This window comes from Chiroxiphia lanceolata, chromosome 2 (assembly GCF_009829145.1).
Source record: "Chiroxiphia lanceolata isolate bChiLan1 chromosome 2, bChiLan1.pri, whole genome shotgun sequence".
NCBI lineage: Eukaryota > Metazoa > Chordata > Aves > Passeriformes > Pipridae > Chiroxiphia > Chiroxiphia lanceolata.
In genome coordinates this window covers 25,651,497-25,673,410 of record NC_045638.1, presented here as the reverse complement: position 1 = coordinate 25,673,410, position 21,914 = coordinate 25,651,497, and the positions used below count along the sequence as shown (strand labels likewise).

At 37.7% G+C, this 21,914-nt stretch overlaps 1 protein-coding gene across 1 annotated transcript in view; it reads right to left on the bottom strand.

The window, feature by feature from the left end:
• Positions 1-21,914, bottom strand: part of ARHGEF7 (Rho guanine nucleotide exchange factor 7) — a 125,656-nt gene that overhangs the window by 23,353 nt on the left and 80,389 nt on the right. The window contains 9 exon segments of the mRNA XM_032680272.1: positions 2,284-2,508; positions 3,155-3,294; positions 4,694-4,772; positions 8,193-8,242; positions 8,245-8,278; positions 10,152-10,285; positions 11,457-11,520; positions 12,394-12,500; positions 12,503-12,531. Coding sequence (XP_032536163.1) covers positions 2,284-2,508; positions 3,155-3,294; positions 4,694-4,772; positions 8,193-8,242; positions 8,245-8,278; positions 10,152-10,285; positions 11,457-11,520; positions 12,394-12,500; positions 12,503-12,531 — 862 coding nt within the window.

The following is a 21,914-nucleotide window of genomic DNA, read 5'->3' as shown; positions in this document are numbered from 1 at the left end:
ACTTCTAAGATGCATACTGAAGTTACTAACTAAAAACCTTTTAACAGCACCAAAACTAAGTTTTCTAACATTTTTTGCCACCTTCAAGCTGCCTGAATTGGCTGATTTCCACTCTACCCTTCCTCCAACTATGCACAAAGTCAGGTATTTTATATGTTCTAATAAGAGAAATATATAGAAAACCTCCTGCAAAAGCACACAGGCTGTTTGGGAACTAGAGTGAAGGGAAGAGGCAGGAATACATTAATACAGGTTTTTTTTCCCTGAACTATTGAAGAGACGTGATCCATTTCACTTGTCTACTTAGAAGCAGGTAAAAATTGACCTAACAAGGAAGCTTGGCAGACAGTATACTCTTCAAAGCCAAAATTTGTAAAAGTTTAGGTCTGTTCTTACAAAGCCCTACAGTAAAAAAAAACAAAAAGGAAAAGAATGAAAATCCAAACCATCCATCCAACCAAAAAAACCTCAGCAGCATTTCTGCTCAAAATGTGGTCATGTTAATTTACAGGAATAATGCTAGGATTCAGGAACAAAAGGAATATGTTGGTCTACCCCTTACTCTAAGGACCCAAGACATCTTCTATGAAAATAAAGAACAGGAAAGTAAAAGGTGAATGATCAGGACAGATCAAAGAAAATGAGGATAGGTTTTGAGCATCATAGTATGCTAAATACTGTAAAGATGATAAAATTTTAATACATCAGATAATTTAGTAGCCTACACATGAAAGCATGAAAGTATTTTAAGTTAAATAACAAAATGAGCATACAGTACAGCCAAAGTAATACAGTCAAACAGAAGAACCTCTTGTAGCAAACAAGCCACAATACTAATCTTGCACTGCAGAGTACTTTATCACTTTTTCCTTGTTGTTTAGGGGATTTACAAAAGAAAACGAAAGTGTCACACACAGCCATCACAAAACAAAAGCAAACAAACAACCAAAACAAAAAACCCAAACCCCACAATAACAAAAACACAGCCAGGCCTCGCTGGGACACAGTGCTTAGGCTACGGTTTCTAAGAATCTGAAATTCAGATATCTGCAAAATAAAATTTTGCTGTCAACATCTCATACTTGCAGAATAAAATGTTCTTAGGCATAAGTGCATGATACTTTCTGGGTCCCACTGTTCTACACTAAACTAGTATAATAAGAATGCACGATAAAAATACTGAAACAGGAGATACCACCAGGCTAGAGAGCATGCAATATTCTTACATACATGCAAACTTCTTACATAAATCTGAAGTTTTCTTATTCTTGACAAAACTATGCAAAATGTAGTGGAAGGACCAAATTAACCTCATCATCATGGCTAGGCTTTGCGAACGAAGATTTGGGAAGGTACTATCCACATTTGCTACAGGCACGCTGGTGGCTTATGAGGCCAATACAAGATAGACATATCCGATTGCAAAAGGCGCAGCAGAAGGACTCCTTAGATGGTGTATTTTGCAAGACACGGTTCTTTCTGCGTTGCCTTTTTTCCTCGAGAGTGATCCTGCGTGTGTTCTCAAAGGAGACAGCTGCGTTATAGATGGCGTGTCTCCAGGCCTCCTGACTGGAGGCCAGAGTAGACCAGTTATGGTGACCAATATGGAGTTTTCTTATTCTTGACAAAACTACGCAAAATGTAGTGGAAGGACCAAATTAACCTACCATGTAGCTAAACACACTCATAGCTTTTGGAACGGCTTCCTATCTCATACCACATGCTACTTAAAAAAATAAAACAGCATCTTAAAATCTCAGCTTTTTTTCCTGCTAATAGTAACATTAGTTATTAGATTCTTTTGAGTACAGGAACATTACATATATTTTGACAGTTACCAGTCTTCTTTTTAAAAAATATTCTATTATTACCTAGTAACAGTGGTAAATATCATGAACCAAGAGTCAACCATGCCACCACAGTTCTTTGGAATGATTTAGTACATTACTTGGAAGCAGTAAGGATCCCTTATCCTAAGTACTTTGCAGTGTCCTTAGAAAATAATTTAGATTGCAATAAGCCTGGATGACCAACATAATAAATTAACTGTTAGTTTAAAAACAAAACAAAATAAGCCTTCATATCTTCTGAACCGCAAGACTAAATTCCTCTTTGAAACAAACAGCACTGGTACGTTACCTTTGGTTCAGCATCGGCTGTCAAATCATCTTTATATTATACAAAAACATGCACAAAATCGTAAAATGGTGGTGTGTGAAAAAGGTTAAAACTTCCCATTGTAGGCCTGCTACAGAATCCTACTTCTTGGCCGCTGCATCTCACCTCTTTGTAACAAAGAGCTGCTGAAGGCCGCAGTGGCGGTGCGGGCCGTAAGCAGCTCAGACTCCAGGGCTTGGGGGTTTTCGGAGGTTCCAGCGGTCCCCAGTTGATCGTGGTATGTGGAGTCCCGTGATGTGACGGATGAGGGAGAGTGTGGTACGCAGGAGTCAGTGGTATTGGCTTGCTGTCTGAATGCTTACTGGAGGGTGTTACTGGATGGGAAGGAAGCTGTCAAACATGATGGGAAGGGAAAGAAAGCATATTATCTTAACGAAGACATAGTATCGTCAAGGACTGGTGAAATAATCTCATTTGCTATCTAGTACTTCTGTTTATTACAGCTGGCCTCTGAAAATTTTTTACCCTACATTCTTTGAAAAAATGGAGCTTAAACAATTTTTATTGTCTACCACAGAGCAAACACTAAAGAAAGAATAGCTACGAGCAGCCCTGCTCCCACTTCTCTCTCCACTGAGGACTGAGCTAAATTTAGATCCATTCATATCCAACAATTCAAATGCAGAACTCAAAAGAAATTACTTTAGTAAATTGTTCCTCCACAGCCTGTCAAATACATCACCAATTAAAACCTACTATTCTAAGTACACTTAAAAGATGGTGATGTATTACTTGGTCAAAACAGAAGAAGTAATGATAACTAATTTTCTTTTACCCAGTTAAACTATTACACCAAGATCTAAGCATTTTTTGTTCCCACAATTAAAAACAGAATGGTCTTTTGACCCATTAAACTACAGTCACAACATTCAGTTCTTGTTACTAATGGCTAAAAGAAGTAATGCTTTCCTTTGTGGTATATTTGCCAGACAACTTAATTCTGCTCATTCACTTCAATCCAGAAGCTCTTCCTTACCGTGTGAGACGGCACAGAGTGAGGTTTAATGGTGGGATTCCCAACAGTTGTGACTTTGGTTTGCCTCTGCAGGTGATCCACCCATTCATGCAAATCTTGTTGGTTGTTACAAGAAACTAGTATCCTTTCAATCATGTTTCCTAGGTGAAAAGATACCAGAACATACAGGAAATCACAGAAGAAGAACTTAGTCAATGTGACAATTATAAAAGATATTCATTTCCTAAAACTTTATATCCTCTAAGTAGTAAGCAAAAAATTTTAACTTCTATTTTCAGTACAACAGCATCCCACTTTTCCAGGCTGTAACAGATGTTGCCTTAAGACAGGTATCACAGACACTGCCTCCATGTAGTTATTCTAAGCCAAGCACAGAAGTTCTATTTTCTTCCACAGATCTAGTAATTAGGCACAACCTTAATGTCAAGAAGTAGATGTAGGAGTCAGGCTCATCTAGTAGCCTTACACTCTTACCAGGAAAGCCAGCATATATCCCAAAAAGTCATTCTTGAGTCCGTATGCTACAATACAGGAAAAGTTATAAAACAGAGTTCACTGGTCTCTCAGAAAGCAACATAAAACTGGTCTGAATCCAGTATTAAAGTTGAGGAAAAGTCATTCGGGAATGCAATCTTAACCAAAAATTAATTTCTGCAATTAACTCCATTTAACCCATCACATTCCTCTTGAGGTCAGCTCCATAGCATCATCTCAAAAAACACACACCATCAACAGGTTTTTTTCCCCTGTGCCTCATGGCATTGATATGATACTGTCAACCACTTCAGAGGGTCAAAATCATTTTACTTTAATGCAACCTGCTTGGAGCAGAACTAATCCAGGAAATAAATGAAGGTATGAAGCTCCACCCTGTAGACCCTGCTCCCACTGTCCTTTAAATTGCCTAAGGACATATGATATATGATGAAACAAATGACTTAACAGACAGAAATTATCCAAAATAAGCACAACAGCAATCATCATTAGTATCAGAGAGGTTAAAGGTCTCTCAGGAAAGAGGCGGACCATTTCTAAAAGAAAGCTCTTGCTCAAAGCTTTTCCAGAGTCTCTAGAACTCCTGTTCTTCTGGTGAACAGCATACTGTAAACTACTTTGTTATAAAGGACCTTCTCCAAGGCCACTGCCTCCAGTCATTGACATACAGAAATTCCTGGATGAATCCCATGCAAAGACAGCTCCCTAACTGCTTAAGACAAGCAGTAAAAAGCAGTCTTCAAATGAGGCTCTGGGTAGCAGCCTTACAAAATTTGTATAATCACAGGATGGCTGAGGCTGTAAGGGACCTCTGTAGGTCATCCACTCCTCTACTCAAGCACAGACACCCAGAGGTGGTTGCCTGGGATCATGGCCAGAGAGCTTCAGAGTACCCCAAGGACGGAGATCTCTTCAGGCACCCTGTGCCAGTGTTTGGTCACCCTCACAGCAAAAAAGTTTTTTCCTCTGTCCAGACAGAGCATCTGATGTCTGAAATAGTATATCCTAGAATAAGTAGTAAATAAAAATATTAATGGGCAATACCTGATATTTCAAATGCATTTTTATGGTTTTCACTGTCTTCTAGCTTTGTAATAGTCATTCCAGTCATGGGCAGTTTTCCCTTAAAGAAAAGGGCAGTAACACTGAAGTTAAATCCAAACCACACAAAAACATTACCAAGTAAAGAAAATACTAACTTTAAGCTCTGAACAAAAACATTCATAGTAAATTGACAAACACACATATTGATGGGTTTAAAAACATTTAAAACAACACAAACATCTCAGAAGTTTTTCATATGTTCAATTTCTGCAAATGACGTCTGTGACTTCAATAAGAATAGTTGGTACCTATGCAGGCTATGAAATCCATACAACGTAATAGTGATCACTCCTCATACCCTCAGGTTCTTGAAACTGAGACCTCAGGGTCATCCATGTTACAAGATTAGAGGCAATGGTGACTTTCTTTAAGCACATTTGTTTGTAAGCTGTTTGATTAGCTCTCAAAATAAGGTCTGTGGAACAAGTATATTATAAAGGAAGATTCCACTAAACAATGCATCAATTATTTACTGAATATTTATTTCTCTAATAATGTCACTACTAAATTCACTCACAAAAATATTGGGGGGGGGGAGGGGAAAGCAGTAAATGCCTTCAAATTTGTAATCTTTGTTCAGAAGAACATACTAATTTGCAGAAGATCTCATTTTAAACCCAGTCAGTTTAAAATGAAAAAAAAAGTCAGTTTAGGATAACTTTTGACCCTTTAAAATACAGAACAATAAATAAGATCAAATATTTTCAGGATGAAAGGTTTTACCAAAACTGCAACTTTAATAAAAGTTCTTTAAGACAGATCCTGTATTCTCCTGCACACAAACACTATTCAACACACGCTGGCAAAAGAGCAAATACTATATACTGTGGAATTTTGGCTCCAATGAGAGAAAAGAATAAAAACCGACTTTATTCATTCTTCTTTCCTAACAACTGTAGAATGGACAAAGGTTTCTTACAAGCTTGGAAATGAAAAATCACTTGGTATTCTGTATGCACAGAACATACTCGAGCCTAAGATACCAAAGAGAAGAGTTGTCTTGCAGCAGCTTCCCCACCGAAGGAAATGTGGTGGACATGTGCACTTACAATGCAGCTAATATTTGTTCTTTTCCCCTCTTTTCCCTGTTTGCTGGTTCATGAGTAACACAGCATACAACCACAACAGAGAGATGTGCAAGAACTGCTGACATTCGTGGGAAGGGACTAAGCAAACACTAAGCAAAAGAGTGGTGACAAAGATCACCTGAACCGCATGGCAGGAAAAGGTACAGCCAGCAAAACACAGAGAAAAATGGAACTGAACTTGTAAAACATTTATACTCCCCTTCCTTCAACAAACAATCACGTAGTCCCCCTGTGAAGTATGGTCTGTGCTCCCTGTGACTTCAGTTTACCACTGCTAAAAGTTCTCCCCATTTGCCCATGTGGCAGATATCAGCACAATCAACCAGACAATTTGAAGCCTGTTGACAACTGGACTACTCAGAAATGCAGGGAGGGTGTAATGAAGGATGCAGCCTCCAGTGGCATAATTTCTGTGGGAATGACTGAGGGAACTGCATCATCTTCTGTCCATATCCATCTGAGTTCTGAAGCATGAACCTCAGAAAAAATGTCTAGGAGGCCCACATTATGCAATTATGCTCTAAGCCACCGTCTCAGACACAAACAGTGCTGAAAATAATTTTACCTTGCTGTTAATATGTAGCCATTGAAATTTGAGACATGCTCATGATAAGAAAATCATACAAGAAGTTATGAGGAGATTAAGAGATTTGCATTCAATGGAGGGTTGGATGGTGAACTCTAAGAAGGGGCTGTGGCCATTCTGAGTAGAAGCTGAAGACAAATGCACAGAAAATTGCTTATTTTCTTATTTCCTGAACAATGATGTGCACCTAGGGGATAAAGTGGGAGGGAGGATGAAGAAATGTGACATACAGTAGGAGAGGCAAAATAAAACCTCACAGATTGTTAATTTCATACTGCTTTTTAACAACACTAAAATCCCAGTCAGTTGCCTTTCAATCAGTACACGAGAATCTACATACATCAGAAATTCTGAATGTGCCACTTGGAACCTGCCTTTTCTAGGACCTCCATCAACATTGGAATAATCAGAAGGAGCACAAAGCTAAGAAACTCGACAGTCCACTTGAACTACCGAAGGCAACACCATTTCTGACAAATACAGCTACTATCGTGGCAGGTAAGGTATGAATCCAAACATAATTTTGGAATTTATTACCTCTTAATAAAAAAAAAAAAAGTCACATTTTGTGACTGACTCTGGTGATAAAACAGGAACACCGATAGACTAAGCTTCAGCATTCCTTCAAAGCAGGCAAATCGGGAGAAAGGAATAAACTGCTCAAGTGCCTCATTTACAGAAGCACTTCTAGCAGGTGAAATTCTTTAGAACTTCGTTGCAGTTATACCCTTGCTTATGGTGCTTTACTGTGATGCCTCAAACCTGCGTGGTAATACTTGAAGAACATTTATACAGATTTCAAAAAGTCATGGACTGTGCATTTGCCTGTCGGGAGTCTTTGGAACTACACATCCAAAATGTACAGTGCTTCTGTGAAACATGCCCTAGAGCTACAGGGGAGCCAACCCAAACACCATTCATCTTCCTGCACTAAAGCAGAGTTGTTCCATCTCTGGAATAGGTCTGTGGGGTAACAGCCACAAGTATTCAGAAAAGGAACTTGGTAGAAGAGCTCCAAGACCGTGTCTACCAGCAATGAGCAGAGGATTTGTGGAGGGAAACACCTAGTGCTAAGGTCCAAGGCCACATTGTGTGCATTTCTGGTGGTGTCACACTGGGCTTAGCCCTAGGCTGGGGCTACGGACTGAATGTCAGCCCATGTACTTGATCTTCTCCAACAGTCAGAGCAGATCAAGTGCATTTTTGGAGTGTGCCTTCCAGTTCAGCTTCATCCAGAGGGAATCTAGTCTGCGAGCCCCAGAACAACTTCTACACTGTGTCTCAACAAACATTAAATAAAAATCTAAAAGATTAATTTTAAAAGCGTTCTGCTGATTCAAAGATACACACTGATGTAGCTCCATATAAACAAACTGATGGTAAAAGCCCAAGCATATCAAGGAAAGCTTAAAAGGACTGTGTAATTTTGTTAAGACTCAAGCAGCAGCCAAAGAACACTAACAAACCTATGCAACAGCACACTTTTTCTGTGTAGATCTAAAAAGCTACCGATACTTCCTCTCATTAGCAACTACTAACAAGGTAAAAAACCCCCTCCTTGCTGGTAGTCACAACTGAAAAAAAACCAACCAAACAAAAACACCCCAAAAAAAACCCCAAAACCCTAACAAACCTGGCCTCATAGGCCGGAATTTTACCTTTATAAATGCAGAAGTTTAATCTTTCCAAGTTTTCTATGAAATATGATTTGGAAAAAACACACACCCCAGCACATTTATACACATAGGTACATGCATTACTTTACCTGATAGATAAACCCACTCATTCTTGGGCTGGCAGACAACATTAGCAAATGTTAGGGAAGAGAAGAAGATACCTTTCATTCTTTTCCTTGTTAAAAGAAGAAAATGAAAAAGTAAATACAACATCACAAGTCCCCTCCCCCTTTTTCCATTTTACATCATTAAAAACTATCAACAATTACAACTCCACAATTACTCCACAAATATTTGCCTACTGCAACATTAGCTCTCCATGGAAATCAAAAAAAAATAAAAGAAAGGAAAGAATACAGAGTTAGCTATTTTTCTACTTGAAAAGTAGAAAACGTATTGACACATGCCTATACTGCGTCCTGGAGAGTACAGCCTAATATTTTAAAAATTTTACAGTCTGGGTGAAATACTGACCTTGTTTAATATGACAACCACTGTTTGGCCAGTTTCAGCAAAAATGAAATTACACGTTGGATATATTTCTTAATATAATTTAGATGGATGCTGTTACAATAGTATCAAGACTGTGGTCTCTCAAATTGGAGAGACCAGATTTTAAATACTGGATTATGCCACGAAAGTACTAAAAGCAAATCAGTAATTTCTGTAGTCAGAAGAAAGCACTCATTATTTTTGGTCTGATTTTAATTTGATGGTTTCATGTATGGAATTGTCCATTGTGGTCTTGTTTTGGGGTATTTTTATGGAAAGAGCAGTAAGTGTACTCTTAATCTACTGCTACAGACAACAGAACAGAGAAGCACTAAATTAAAATATTATGACAAAACAAATACATCCATTGACAAAGCCACCGTCTTAATTTCTAGCATCTTGGCAAAAATACAAGTCCTGAGTAAGTTTTAATGTTCCTGTTCTTTAGTAAACATTTACAAAGGTCTGTATCATTTTGAAAAAGAGAAAACCAAACCCCATTGCTGGTGCACAAATGAAGCTGTTCTGTATTTAGTCAAAAAGATGTAGTGCTATGCAGAAACTTCTAGAAGTCCCTTCCACTTGACATTTTATCTCATAATGAGACTGGGGGGTGATGATTGTTTTGTTTTTGAAGACTTCAAAAGAGACATGACTGCAGAAGAGGCACTATTAGCTCTACTGAATCTTATTTATTTACTTTAGCATCTAACTAAACATCTGAGAGAAAAATATCAAGTGACTAACTTTTAAATATTCAGTTGCATAAACATTTTTCTTTTTCTTTATATTTATGGACATCTTTGTTCCAAGGCAGGAAGCTGACTGAATGAGGTTGCAATTCAAAAGCCTCCACCAGGTTCAAAGCTTCATTAATTTTCAGGGAAACAACAAGCAGTAAAATATGTCAGTAACTCGTATAACATTTCCTTTCTGCTAACACTTGCTTTTAGATTATTTTAACATAGGTAAATAGTAGTACGAGCTTTTCTTGTGTGCTTTGTTTTGTTTCTTTGGTTAAAAAAAAAAAATCATCCAGACTTTGACACTTTCAACTTTCTAATGTATCATCTTATTCCATTTCTGAATCACAGAATAACAGAATATCTCAAGCGTGCATTTCAAAATTTACTATTTGAGCAACGTGCCTAAACCAGGAAGAAACGTGTGCCCCAGACACTTTACAACATAAAACTTGAACGCATTTGCTATTTAAAACACACTGTGATAACTGCTATGCAAAATGATCCTGTAATATAACTACACATGAAAAATCCTGTTTAATTATGCCCATTCAAAACAGTCCTGCAAAAATCATCTTACAATATTTATAACTGCTGTATTCGGTCACTTTTCAATAAATTTTACAGATGAACGCATCCATCTTCGAGGAAATTTTTTTTTTCAGGTTTTGAAAGAAGGCTTTAAGTCAACAGAGACAGATTTTAACTTAGATTAGCATCCCTGAAGCATTCCATTTATTTCTGTTGCATAATGATTATAATGAACTTTATTCAAAATGGAAAGACCAGTAGTAAAGATGAGAAGGATGTTACCTCACTTCCAGCACACTGAATCATGACCTGGGACATGTAAATCACATTGCCAAGTGTTTTAATATCCTCTCCCTCCCAGCAACGGATAGCTTCTGTCAGTATTTGTAGTTCAAGTTCTTTCCGTTTCCGTACTTCTTGACCATTGTGCCTAACAAACATAGGGAAAAATACCACTTCTATTAACTCCATCGATTTGGAATGGGTTAAGGATAGAAATATCACTACAGTTGTATTTATTGTTGTGCTTCTGGTACACAGAAGATAGCACCTTACTTGAAGCATTTTCATTTAGATGACTATTATCAATATTTTTTATAAACTAGTTTTGCTAACCTAAATATTTTACTTTTCAATACACTGACTTCAATTACCGTTCCCAAATTCAGTCATAGTTCTGTTTCTCAAATTTCTTCCTTTCTTTGTATTCAAATTTTCATATGTCCAAATATGCTCAGCAGAAAAGAGTAACACAGCTGTCAGAATACATGTCTATACAAGAAAGCCTCTTTCTTCAGTAAAAGACACATGCCACCTGTGCAAACAATGAGTGTGTATAACCTGGTGTTCCTATTTTTATTAAGTGTCCTCCAACCTGCTTCTATTAATTTGAATTTTCTCAACAAGAATTGTTTCCTCTTGTTTGTATAGCACCCAACAGGATGGAATCCACAACCTCTTCTGAACACTGATAAGACTAAATTCTGATTTTAAAAAAATAAAAAATAGAAAATGCCAGGTTACCACCAGCACACATTCCTAACAGGAAGCATAAAACATTAAGTTTATTGTAACTCAGACTGCATTAATTATATACTTGTTGCAGTTGAGGTGTGGGTTTTGGTTTCTTTTGTAAAGATTAGGCTTCCAATATTCAATTATTACTGGAAGTTTTGCATCTTCTGAACTTCACTAGCACTTTCCTCTTCATCCTCTCTCCCCAGCTCCAACACCATTACCTGAGAAGGAATGCACTTAAAAAACATCAGAAAACGTACTCCTTTGTTTAACAAAGCCCTTCTTCAGGACACTACTTATGTTAGCACCGGTAGAAAGGGAAATGAAGCACGATGAGAGAGGGCAGACAGAGGTGCAGAATGCTTTGCGCAACTCTGACATCAACAATCTATTTGCTGTAACTCCACATCCTAAATTTACCATTCTTAGGTCTGCCTACAAACAGCATCAACTTCCAGGCTTTCAAAAATTTACTATACAAACAGTTACAAAAAGGTCACATTTTAAGCAATAGAGGCAGATAAAATTAGAAAATATTCTACTTAAATAGATAATCTAGTCTTTTATGACTCTTACAGAAAGATTTTTGAGGCAGTCATGGATTTTGAATATCTGGACGATCCGGATGATAATCCTAAAACCAATGGAGAAACATACATAAAAGTTTAGTTCTAGTACAATTAATTAAAAAAATGTTAGAAGCTGAACTACAAACAAATAAACAATTTCTGCAAAATTGAATTTGTAGACGGATCTGCTCTCTTTTCGTGGCCGCCTTATATCAAAGACTGGTGGGTGTTGCTTCTAGTAAAACTGCAGTTATTTGTCACATTCCCACTACACTTTAAATAGAGCCACAGAAGTTTTACAAAACCTAGCGGATAAGAAATTTTGAAATCCTAAGAGGAGAGTTTTATTTGGCATGTAGCTTGTCTCAAATATGATTCCTTACAGACTAACTAGCATGTGTCATTGTCATTGACTGACAAATCAAGTTGTGTGACAAGACCCATATGCCTTCTGGTTTTCTCCTTTTTTCACACTCCAAACATCTAACCTACAAAATGCAAAGGCGAAAACAGTAGCTCCTTGAACATCTTCCGTATTGTAACAATCACTTTTGAACAGTGGTGAGTAGAAGTCAAAGGGACTATTTTGGTGATGTGTTCAACATGCTGAGGTGAGAAGCAGCACTCCTACAAGATAAGTGGCCTCAAGTTAGTATGCAGGAGACACATTTGATGCCAAGCCAACTAAAGACCCCGAGATAAGACTGTTCTAAGAGTGATGATTAGCTTCTCTGGACAGTTTTACTTTAAATGTTTAGTTTTTACAGGAAGTTTCACTGCACTGAGTCTTAAATAAACCATTGCAGCCTGTTACTTTAGAAGGCTGACGGAAGAGCAAACAAATGTAGTTTTGGGTCCCATCATGTTTGACATGTACCTTTAAAATAATTGTTGTCAAATCATCATTAAGCTGGAACATAAATGCTGATAAGATATACCTCCATGTGCCTTTCAAGTTCTTTGAGTAACGTGGGGTATTTATCCAGACGCAATAAAAGGTTGCTGAGGCCTGTGGTCAGTACAAGGATCCCAGGGCTGTTGGCACTTTCATCTCCATGAATTCTCCTAGTTCCTCACTGTGTACACAAGATATTTAAGCAAATTAAGATTAAATTATCAAGACAACTAAAATTACATTGGATTCTTGACTGCAATTTTTCATCTACAACAAAATATGCCAATAAAACAAGGGGCCAAATAAATAAAAAAGTAATTCAATACAACTTAAGTGCTGTGATCAGTTTATGCATTAAATAAATTACAGGAACAAAGTCATTTGTAGATTTGGGGTCCTTCCAGGGATAAAAAGACACATGATCCAATCCACCATTCTAAGCAACCATTGCTCAAAGGCAATTCCTAAACGCTACCCCATCCAAGCAATGATTAAAGAACAAAACCACTTGCACTTATTCTATTGCTTAGCTCTTTATTCTAGTAAAATAACAACTGACCTTAGAGGTGGTTTACCCAGGTAATATACGAGTCAATGGCTTCATATTTAAAGAAAAATTACTATTTTTTAGGTGTCAGGTACTAATGAGAAGACACAGAATGTTTCAGGACTTTCTTCCCTCCCACACTTACATGTTTAATGATCTCATCTCACACATCCAAAGTTTTACTGCAAAAAAGTAATGAACATCCATACAAATGGTAGAAGTAATTACTGTGTAATCTACTCTTAAATTGAGTTAGGGTTTCACTAAGGGTGTGCTTAACACAACATAACTTGTTTGGACAGCAAAGCTGTTGTAAGAAATACTTGCTCTCCAATTATCATGGATTGCTACTTCCCCTTCTCCAGATGTTTTTTCATATTTGAATCTTTTACAAGAACTGGTCCAGCCATTCAACTTTTTACATTAACTCAGTTGAAAAAGCAGTGCATCTGAGAATTTCAGTTCACTTTGCTATCAAGGAGACAAAATAGCTACATCTTCTGCTTCCTTATAAATCAGAGGTTTCAGAGGACCATGGTGGAGGAGAACTAGCTTTTCAAGAGTTTAAGTTATCAGGAACAAAATGAGCCCTCTCTATTGGGAAAGGAAGATACAGCAGGACCTGGGCTGCTTGCCAGGCTTCACAAAATACAAGTTGCAGAAGAACACGGGATTCTAAGGACAAAATCTAAATAAAAGAAATTCAGAAAGTTGCTTATTAAAAAGATAGCATCTTACATTCAAGTATTCTAGACATCTGCAAATGAGGTTGCTCATGTTTTAAGCCCTTATTATAGTAAACTAACTAGTTCTCAAAAAAAACACACAAGAAAAAAAATGCTATTGTCATGTGACAGTCGAGTAAATTCCACTCTAAGATATTCTGAAAGTCTTTACTTCCTACTGATCGATAGCATTACGCTCTCATAAATCAGAATTACTACTTAATTTTCCCCCTCCATAGTCATTGGTATTGTCTCATTTTTCAAAGGAAGCCTTAGCCAGATACCATATTTAGTACTTTCAGAAAGTGTAAAAAAGAAAACAGCGTCAAATATCAAAGAGCAATAAAGGACATGTACACTTGTACATTATGGTCACATTAACAAAAGGAAAGGGCAAGGATCTCCAAACCTAGGGCACAGAGTTTCCATGCAGAAGTGAAAGCAAATCTTGACCTGCTCGAATTCCATAGGGAAAAAACACTGACAAGACACTGACATAATACACACACTCAATCATCAGTGAGTCATGGTATTTAAAAGTATTATGTACATTAAGACAAAACAGACCATTGTACTTCCCCCAAGACACACACACATACTCCCCCTCATTTCAGAACAAGTGACACTGCTTATTAATGTAATTTGTCCAAACAGATGAAGACAGTAGAACAAGACATCAACACGGTGCTTAGGGACATGGTTTAGTGGCAGACTTGGCAGTTGGATTTGACCTTAAATGTCTTTTCCAACCTAAATGATTCTATAGTTCTACGAACTGTCACGTTCCCACCCCAATATAAGTGCTTTACCCACTATCTCACATGGATCATTCATCTCCCAGATGTTAACAGAAGAGAAGGTATTTTTCCATACAGTTTACTCCAAGTTTACTTGTCTTCAGATTAGTTAATCAGTTATTTACTTACACTACCTTGCTTATGTATATCCAGCACTGTTTCTGAATTGTCAGGTCCAACATCATTTTACGTCACCTTTTTTTAGAGCTCACCACCCCCATTCTAACAAGGCCCAGGCACTCCTTCGTGCATGTATTTGTGCAATTTCTGCTTCATTCAACTGCTCAGTCCAGAAAAAGGGTGAGGGGATTTCCCAATACCTGCTGTGCATTTTAAGGATGCAAAGAGAAGGGCTAGGCACACTTAAGAAAGACTTTGTTACATCCCTTTTAAGCAAGATATATCAGCAATTCCAGGCCTCCTAAAATCAGTTTGTGACATAATCAGGTTTTAGCCAAAATTAAAAAACTCATCGAACAACCTCCTACAATACCTTGCAGGAAGAGTCATAATAATGGAACACAGATAAGCCTGAGTATTTTCTGAACTTAAATTTAAAATTAGGTAAAGCTGGCCAACTTTGAATACCTAGAGTCTGAAGACCTACTTTGCCTAATGCTTTCTTAGTCCCAGCCCTTGCTCAGCAAAAATCACAGGAACTTCAGAACTTGACAACGGATTCCAGTGGCACCCTAAACAAGACTAAAGACTTTGACTGATAACTATGTCTTGGTTTTACAGTGTTACCAGCTACTTCTTGGTCAAATATTCCGGGAAATTTGCTGAAACATCAAGCTGCATGGCTATGCTGCGGTGGCATGTCCTCTCCTCCTGACTCAGATTAAAGGAAACAAACTGTTTCCAGTAAGTAATGAAGACATGACACCCAGTTTCCACAGGAAGCTTTACCAAAGTTCACCTGTGAAAGTCATTCTGTCAGGAGACACCCAGTGGTTTTAAATTTCAATTCACTATGCGTATTATACTGATCATGTGCACACCACTGCTTTTTTTTTTGTTTTATCCATTAATTCTACCTGTAAGCACCCCCATCCATGTCAGCATCATAAAGTTAGGTTACATACAGTACTTGGTATTTCATCATATTTCATCTTTTTGAAGTGAAAGACATTTGCTATGAGAACCAAGAGGAAGAAGCTATTTATACTCATTCACTACATTTTGATTACTCCAGTCAGACACACAGCCCCTGCTGCTTAATTTTACCAGCTCTGCCCCTTTACATTATCTACTATTCTTCCGCATTTCAGGCAGCACAATTCATACAAGTATTATGCAGCTTCTCTTTTCACCCCTACACAGCAGTATGTTCTACAGGATGTGCCAATCTCAAATACCACAGGCCATTCAATTTAACATTGTTCTGATCAGTGCTAATTTTTGCCCTTAGGTTGCAAAAAGGTGAAAACCCCCATTCCTAATTACTTCGGCCATCTCCATGCTGTCAGGTGTATACACACATTATATAAATTATATTTGCTAAGCTACCCACTAACACAATGCCTGCACTTCCTTGTCCCTTTTTTTTTTTTAAATTTAGCGCTTCTACAGCAGAAGGAACATTGGTTACCATTTCACCCACATCCACAACTCTAATTTTCACTATTGTTGTTCCATTTCATCTTTACTTCAGCATTATAAAACAGACCTGAGAAAGCACAAAAAACCTCATTGTAGCCTGAGTTAAAACCGACTACATGGAAACCTGAAATAAAAACCTGGCATTAACTTGGTTTTGCTATCTGCTCTGCAATCCCTTACACTAAACACGCTCTTTGGTTATGCCATTCACTGCTCAAGTGATACTTGGTGGTTTATCATCATCTTTTTACTTAATTACAGTATAGGAACCTATGGAGCAAGTTTAAACCTCAGCTCACTTGGAAATGTACACAAAGTCCTGAAAAACAGGCTTAGCAATGGTATCATCAGCAAGCCTTTTATACTGAGAAGTGTTAATAGGTGTAATTAAAACTGAATGATGTAGTTTTCCTCCCAACATTCCCAAGAGGACAATATTTTCTTTCATACAATTCTGCACTTCCCTCTGACAAGTTTTGACTTGCCAGCTTGCTCAAGCTCCAGTCTGAACACGTGCACACACTTCACTAATACAAGAGTTCCCAAAATTTTGTCTGAACAGTTCCATCATGCAGACCCTGTTATCATGCTACTCATGCTATACCAATCTGCCACCTCTGCAGCTTTGTTGACATAAAATATCCATCAAAATGTGGATGTTACTTTAGCTCAAAGTGAATGTCTTTCATTTAGTCACAAAAGATAAACACAATACAGGATATAATGGAAGAGTTTACTTTCAATAACCTATGAGTGGCTTAAAATCCTGTTCAAACATGACAACAGTTCACAAGTGGTTTTTAATTAATTGCAGCTTAAAAAAAGTCAGTGTCAGCTGCTTTGCCAAAGACAATGGCTCTTTCATGTCACAATTTCAATTGATGACTGCAAGCACCACAGTCTCCTAGGCAGCATGCACTAAACGAAACTCCAGCCCATAGTTACGCAGTACATTTAAAAAAAAAAAAAAGGTATCATTTAGCTGAACAGGAAAAACTTTTGAATGGTGAAATCATCAACTCAGTCACAACTGCTTAAGTAGCTTCTCAGAAAGAGGCAGATGAGACCTTAATTCACTACTTACATTATTTTACACAATAAAATGCAGAGAAGCATACTTAAGTGCTGTGTTTCATTTATTCTGAAATCTCAAGCTCAAGAATTCTCCCCATTCCAGACTAGACTTAGTTCACAGCTGAGATATTTTAAAGGTCACCATGAAAAGTGTCTTTAAGCCTTATTAATATATTCAAATCTTTCATAGTATATCTGCCTCAAAAGCTGCAAATCAGACTGGGAGGGAAGAAAACAAGTTCGGATGTGCCTACAAGTAACAGACGGCGAAGAAAAAAAGGCTACTTAAACTTGAGGAAAGCAGATCCAGAAAAATCATTTAAAACCACAACTTACACTTCTGAAGTAGGTCTCTGTTTGTAAGAGATGGAGCACGAGCTATCACTGCTGAGGGGTCTGAGGACTGAACACAGGCACCGCATTTTGAGAGCGTTGTGACACAGCTTGGCTCAGCAAGCCCTCTACTGCAGCTTTTAATTTCCTAGGGCTAAACTTCCCAGTCAAGCTCCTCTCCCAGGGACTGCTGCTTGGTGTATGACATCAGCCTGCACACTTGCAGGCTCAGGGATCCTCCAAAGTGGGGGAGGCACAAAGAGTTTTCTGACTCAAGCTGATCTGTATTCCATGCTCCAGTTACTCAGAGTAATTGTGATGTTTCAGCTCCACAAATTTTATCCAGACTGGTATGTCTGTGATGCAAGTGTAGAATATGCTTGGGACATGTTATCTAAGAGAACAGAAGAATCTAGCAAAATTAATGTTTGAACAAGCAAAGATTTGTGAATTGCCTTCTTGGTGCTGCCACTTAGCAAAATAAAAGAGGCAGGTGTTTGTCAGTAATTTTGGCTGCTTTTTCATCAACTTAATTTTCTTTTGAGAACATTTTTCTTTTGTTGTTTTAAAATAAACACAGTGCTGTTTAAACAAAGTAAAGAAAACTTAACACCACACTCCACTCCTCCAAAAATTACATACTTAATGTTGGTTACGTTGGGTCTGCACTGTCCATATTTTTTCAGAAGAGTCTTATGTCCACTCATCAGTGGGGCTTGTTAAACTTTTTTTTTTAATTACGCTATCCACCCTTCAGTAATTTCTACATTTAAATACCTTTCCTCTTGTCATTTTTGGATGCAGTCCACACAAAGTGCCAGTCCTAGCTTCTGCCCCCACTTTTTCTTTACCGGACTTTCTCCTTGTACTGAACTTTGTGGCTTGTGATCTTCCCCAGGTAGGTAACACTTCGTGTTCCTGGCACTCCTTATTGTAATTACTCATTTCTGTACTTTGTATCCAACTGGGTTTCTTAATCCGAGGGAAACTCATTCTTTTACACCTTCAGTTGCTCATTCTGTTCCTTCTCTTACTGGAACACAAGCATATGTCTATGATCAGAAGCACACAGAGAAACCAGAGCTACTTTGACTGAACACCACGTTATCAAGGCAGTACTGCTCTCACCAGCTGTCAGAGACTGAAACGGTTAATGATTTACGTATTCTAGGAGACTTTTGCAGGCTTTTGACCTCTGATGGGCAGTTGGGCCCATCCCTCCCCCTCCAGTGTTGAAGGTGTCAAGCCCTGAAAAGGCAGAAAGAGCCGAGTTTATACCTCTGATGGCCCATCAAAGCCCACCCCCCCCCCCCGCCTGCCAATCTTGAAAGGCAGGAACCAGGCCAGACACAGAAACTCTGCGAAGGCCCAGGGAGAGTTTGGAGGCTCGAGGCATGGCCCGTGACACTGACCATGGATATAACAACTCATAACTTCTTGGAGTGTGGGGGCTTCCCTCCTTCACCCCCAGCAGATCAAGGTCACCACTTCAACTGACAGACATGGAAGCGGCAACTACCAAGTGTCATCGCTGGACGCCGTGGGTGGTGACTATATACGTTTTTTCCACTGTTATCTTTTCGTTTTCCTTACTCTCCCTTACTCTTATCCTGTCTTTCTCCCCTATGCATTTCTCCCCCCGCCAAAGGTTATCTCTATGCCACACCCGAAATGCTAGCATACCTGTTGATACAAAATTGTTAAAATAAACCTTACCAATGTATGTTTTCAGACACCGATTATTCAGTGTCCTTTCACTCTAATCCACCTCAAGGGAATTATTGATAAGAACCTGGGTTACCCCCCTCCCATTTTCCTGGGGCGGGTCGTAACACCAGCTAGCAAAAATTCTCTCCTAAAATAATACCATATAGTGGATCACCTACCCTTGCACTTGAACTAGGATCTTCAAGCAAAATTATGAGATACTAGAAACAAACCTGACACAATGGAGTCACACAGGTATGATTGTTACAGAATAAAGTAAACAAAACAGGGATCCTGTACACTGGCACTATAGCCACTATAAGAAGGGAACTGTGGAGGGTACATGCAAAATACTGTGCTCTGCCAGAGCCACTACCCAACTGTACCTGCCAAACTCCACCTCTTCAGCTCTAGCCAGTGGTTTAAGACACAATTACAAGATACGATGACAGATTTGAATAAAAATTACTGAATCCTTCAAAATAACTGATTTATTACACAGAAAAAAAGTTAAATTCAGGGAAAAAAAGTATGCAATAGATCAAAAACAATTTCTGAGACAAAAGGCACCTACCAAATCTCAAGACAGTATAAAATTCAAGAAATTATGTTGTGTACCAACTGTAACACACCGATAAAACTTATAAAGCCACAACTGGAACCAAGAGAATCTGTCTCCGAACTTAATAGAAAGTTTTTGTTGTTGTAGTGATTATCAGAGGAAAATACAACCTCAGAAACAGATAGCTCTGGAACCCAAATTCCTGTTTGGGGCTCCATTAGGTTTTATTCCCATTTCTTCATGGTCATATACACTCAGGTCCCTAATAATACTTATTTTAATAGTTTATTAATAATTTAACTTATTAAATGAAATATGTTTGTGGCTTTGAGGATCTGAACATCAAAAATCTCTTATTCTTTAAATAATATAATTAAATCGCCTTCACACCTCACTACATATTTACATAAACGTGCACATATGTGAACATATATGCACACACATCCCCTTATTCTGTATTAACTGAATAAAAGCCCCCACGTTGCTGCTGCAATGGCAAGGAAGAGAAGGAGGAAACAGACAGGCATTCATATTGGATGCCATTTAAAAAAAAGGGGGAAAAAAACCCAAAAAAAAAGACAGTCACGTTCCAACTGAATACCCCTTTTAAATCTCTAATTCCACCCAAAGTACTGCTATTTAGAACTGGCTTCACAAAAATGCTATTCAATTTTTTGTCTAGAAGTCCACAATGATTCTGAGTAACTTAACATCCTGTTTTATATATATATATATATGCATAGACACAGACTCTTTACCAGGTGTCAACAACATTTTAACAGGTATTACAACACTGCTTGAAGAGCATGCTTAATACCTCAGCAAATGACATATAAAAACTTCATATGTGTAATATTCCACCAAACCAAACAACTGCTCACAATTTTGATGTTACAGTGATCCAATGGTTAAAGAAAAAACACAGTTAATGCTTCAGTTAATGACAGCCAATTTTCTTCAAGCTTTTTAATCAGTGACAGTAAAAAACCAACAATTATATTTTATAGAATAAAGAAAACCAAAACCAAATAGAGGAAAAGTTTCTAAAGTTTTGTCTAGGGTAACTAGTAGGAGATGTTTCTGATTTCTTTTTGTTGGTATGGTTCCCAGCAAAAACAAGTGAGCCTAATAAACTGCAGAAAATACTAATTTTGTGATATAAGAATTTGACTTTAAATTATTTGCTATGTTTTTTTGTAAAAAGGCTTTCAGAGGCACAGTTAATACATACCTGTTCATTTTATGAAGTGCACAGAGTTCATGGCAAGAAATAATCTTCTGTAGACAGTAAGATTGTTACAAATCAAATATGTTCAATATCAAACCGCTCCAGATTGTTCCTTTTTCCTCTCTAAAATGCCACTGCATAGCACAGCTGTTACAAACATGATATTCAAATCCAAGTATTCCACAAACACCTATTTCTCTCTCCTATTTTTTGCTGGTATTAAAACACATAGAATGGTTTTGAATCCTCAGCTAAAATTGTACTCCTAAAAAACCCAACAAAACATCATCTTTTCTTAAAAGACTTAAATCTCGGTCTTTTATCCAGTATTAAGTGCAGTGCAGTTGTTTCATCATTATTACAATCATGACTATCCTCAAACCTCATGGTAATTTTTACATTAAGTTTTATAACAGATGCTTTTATACATTAAAAACATCTCAGCTAAACAGACAAGGAGACAGTTCTGACTATTTTCCAATCAGTCTGTTATTCCCCTCTTTCCCCACACTTTTAAAACAACGTAATTAAAAGTTTTCTGGCATTCCAAGAGGAAAAGGTTCAGAACTGCTTAAAGCCACCTTCTGATTTCTTCATGGCAGCTGTCTCAAGCTGAATATTTAGTCAAGCCACTTGCTAACTACAGCAATGTTGGACAACAAAAATTAAGGTATTAGAATAATAAAATAAGGGTAATTAAAAACAACAGGATTTAATTCTGTTGAGTCACGTTTGGCAACACAATAGCATTAAACAGAGAACTGTCTATCACAACTTCTCTCCCTTAAGCTATCTCATACAAACAACACAATTGCTTTGAACCTGCTTCCACATCCAAATTATTTAACTCCTCTATGATACTTATATTGGCTCTGCCAGGATTTGATACCAAGTTGACTTCACAGACCTGATGCTGAATTTTTCTTAGGACAATCTATGCACAAAGAAACATGAAGGAGAAGAAATGCTTCTCTTCTCCATTTGCAGAA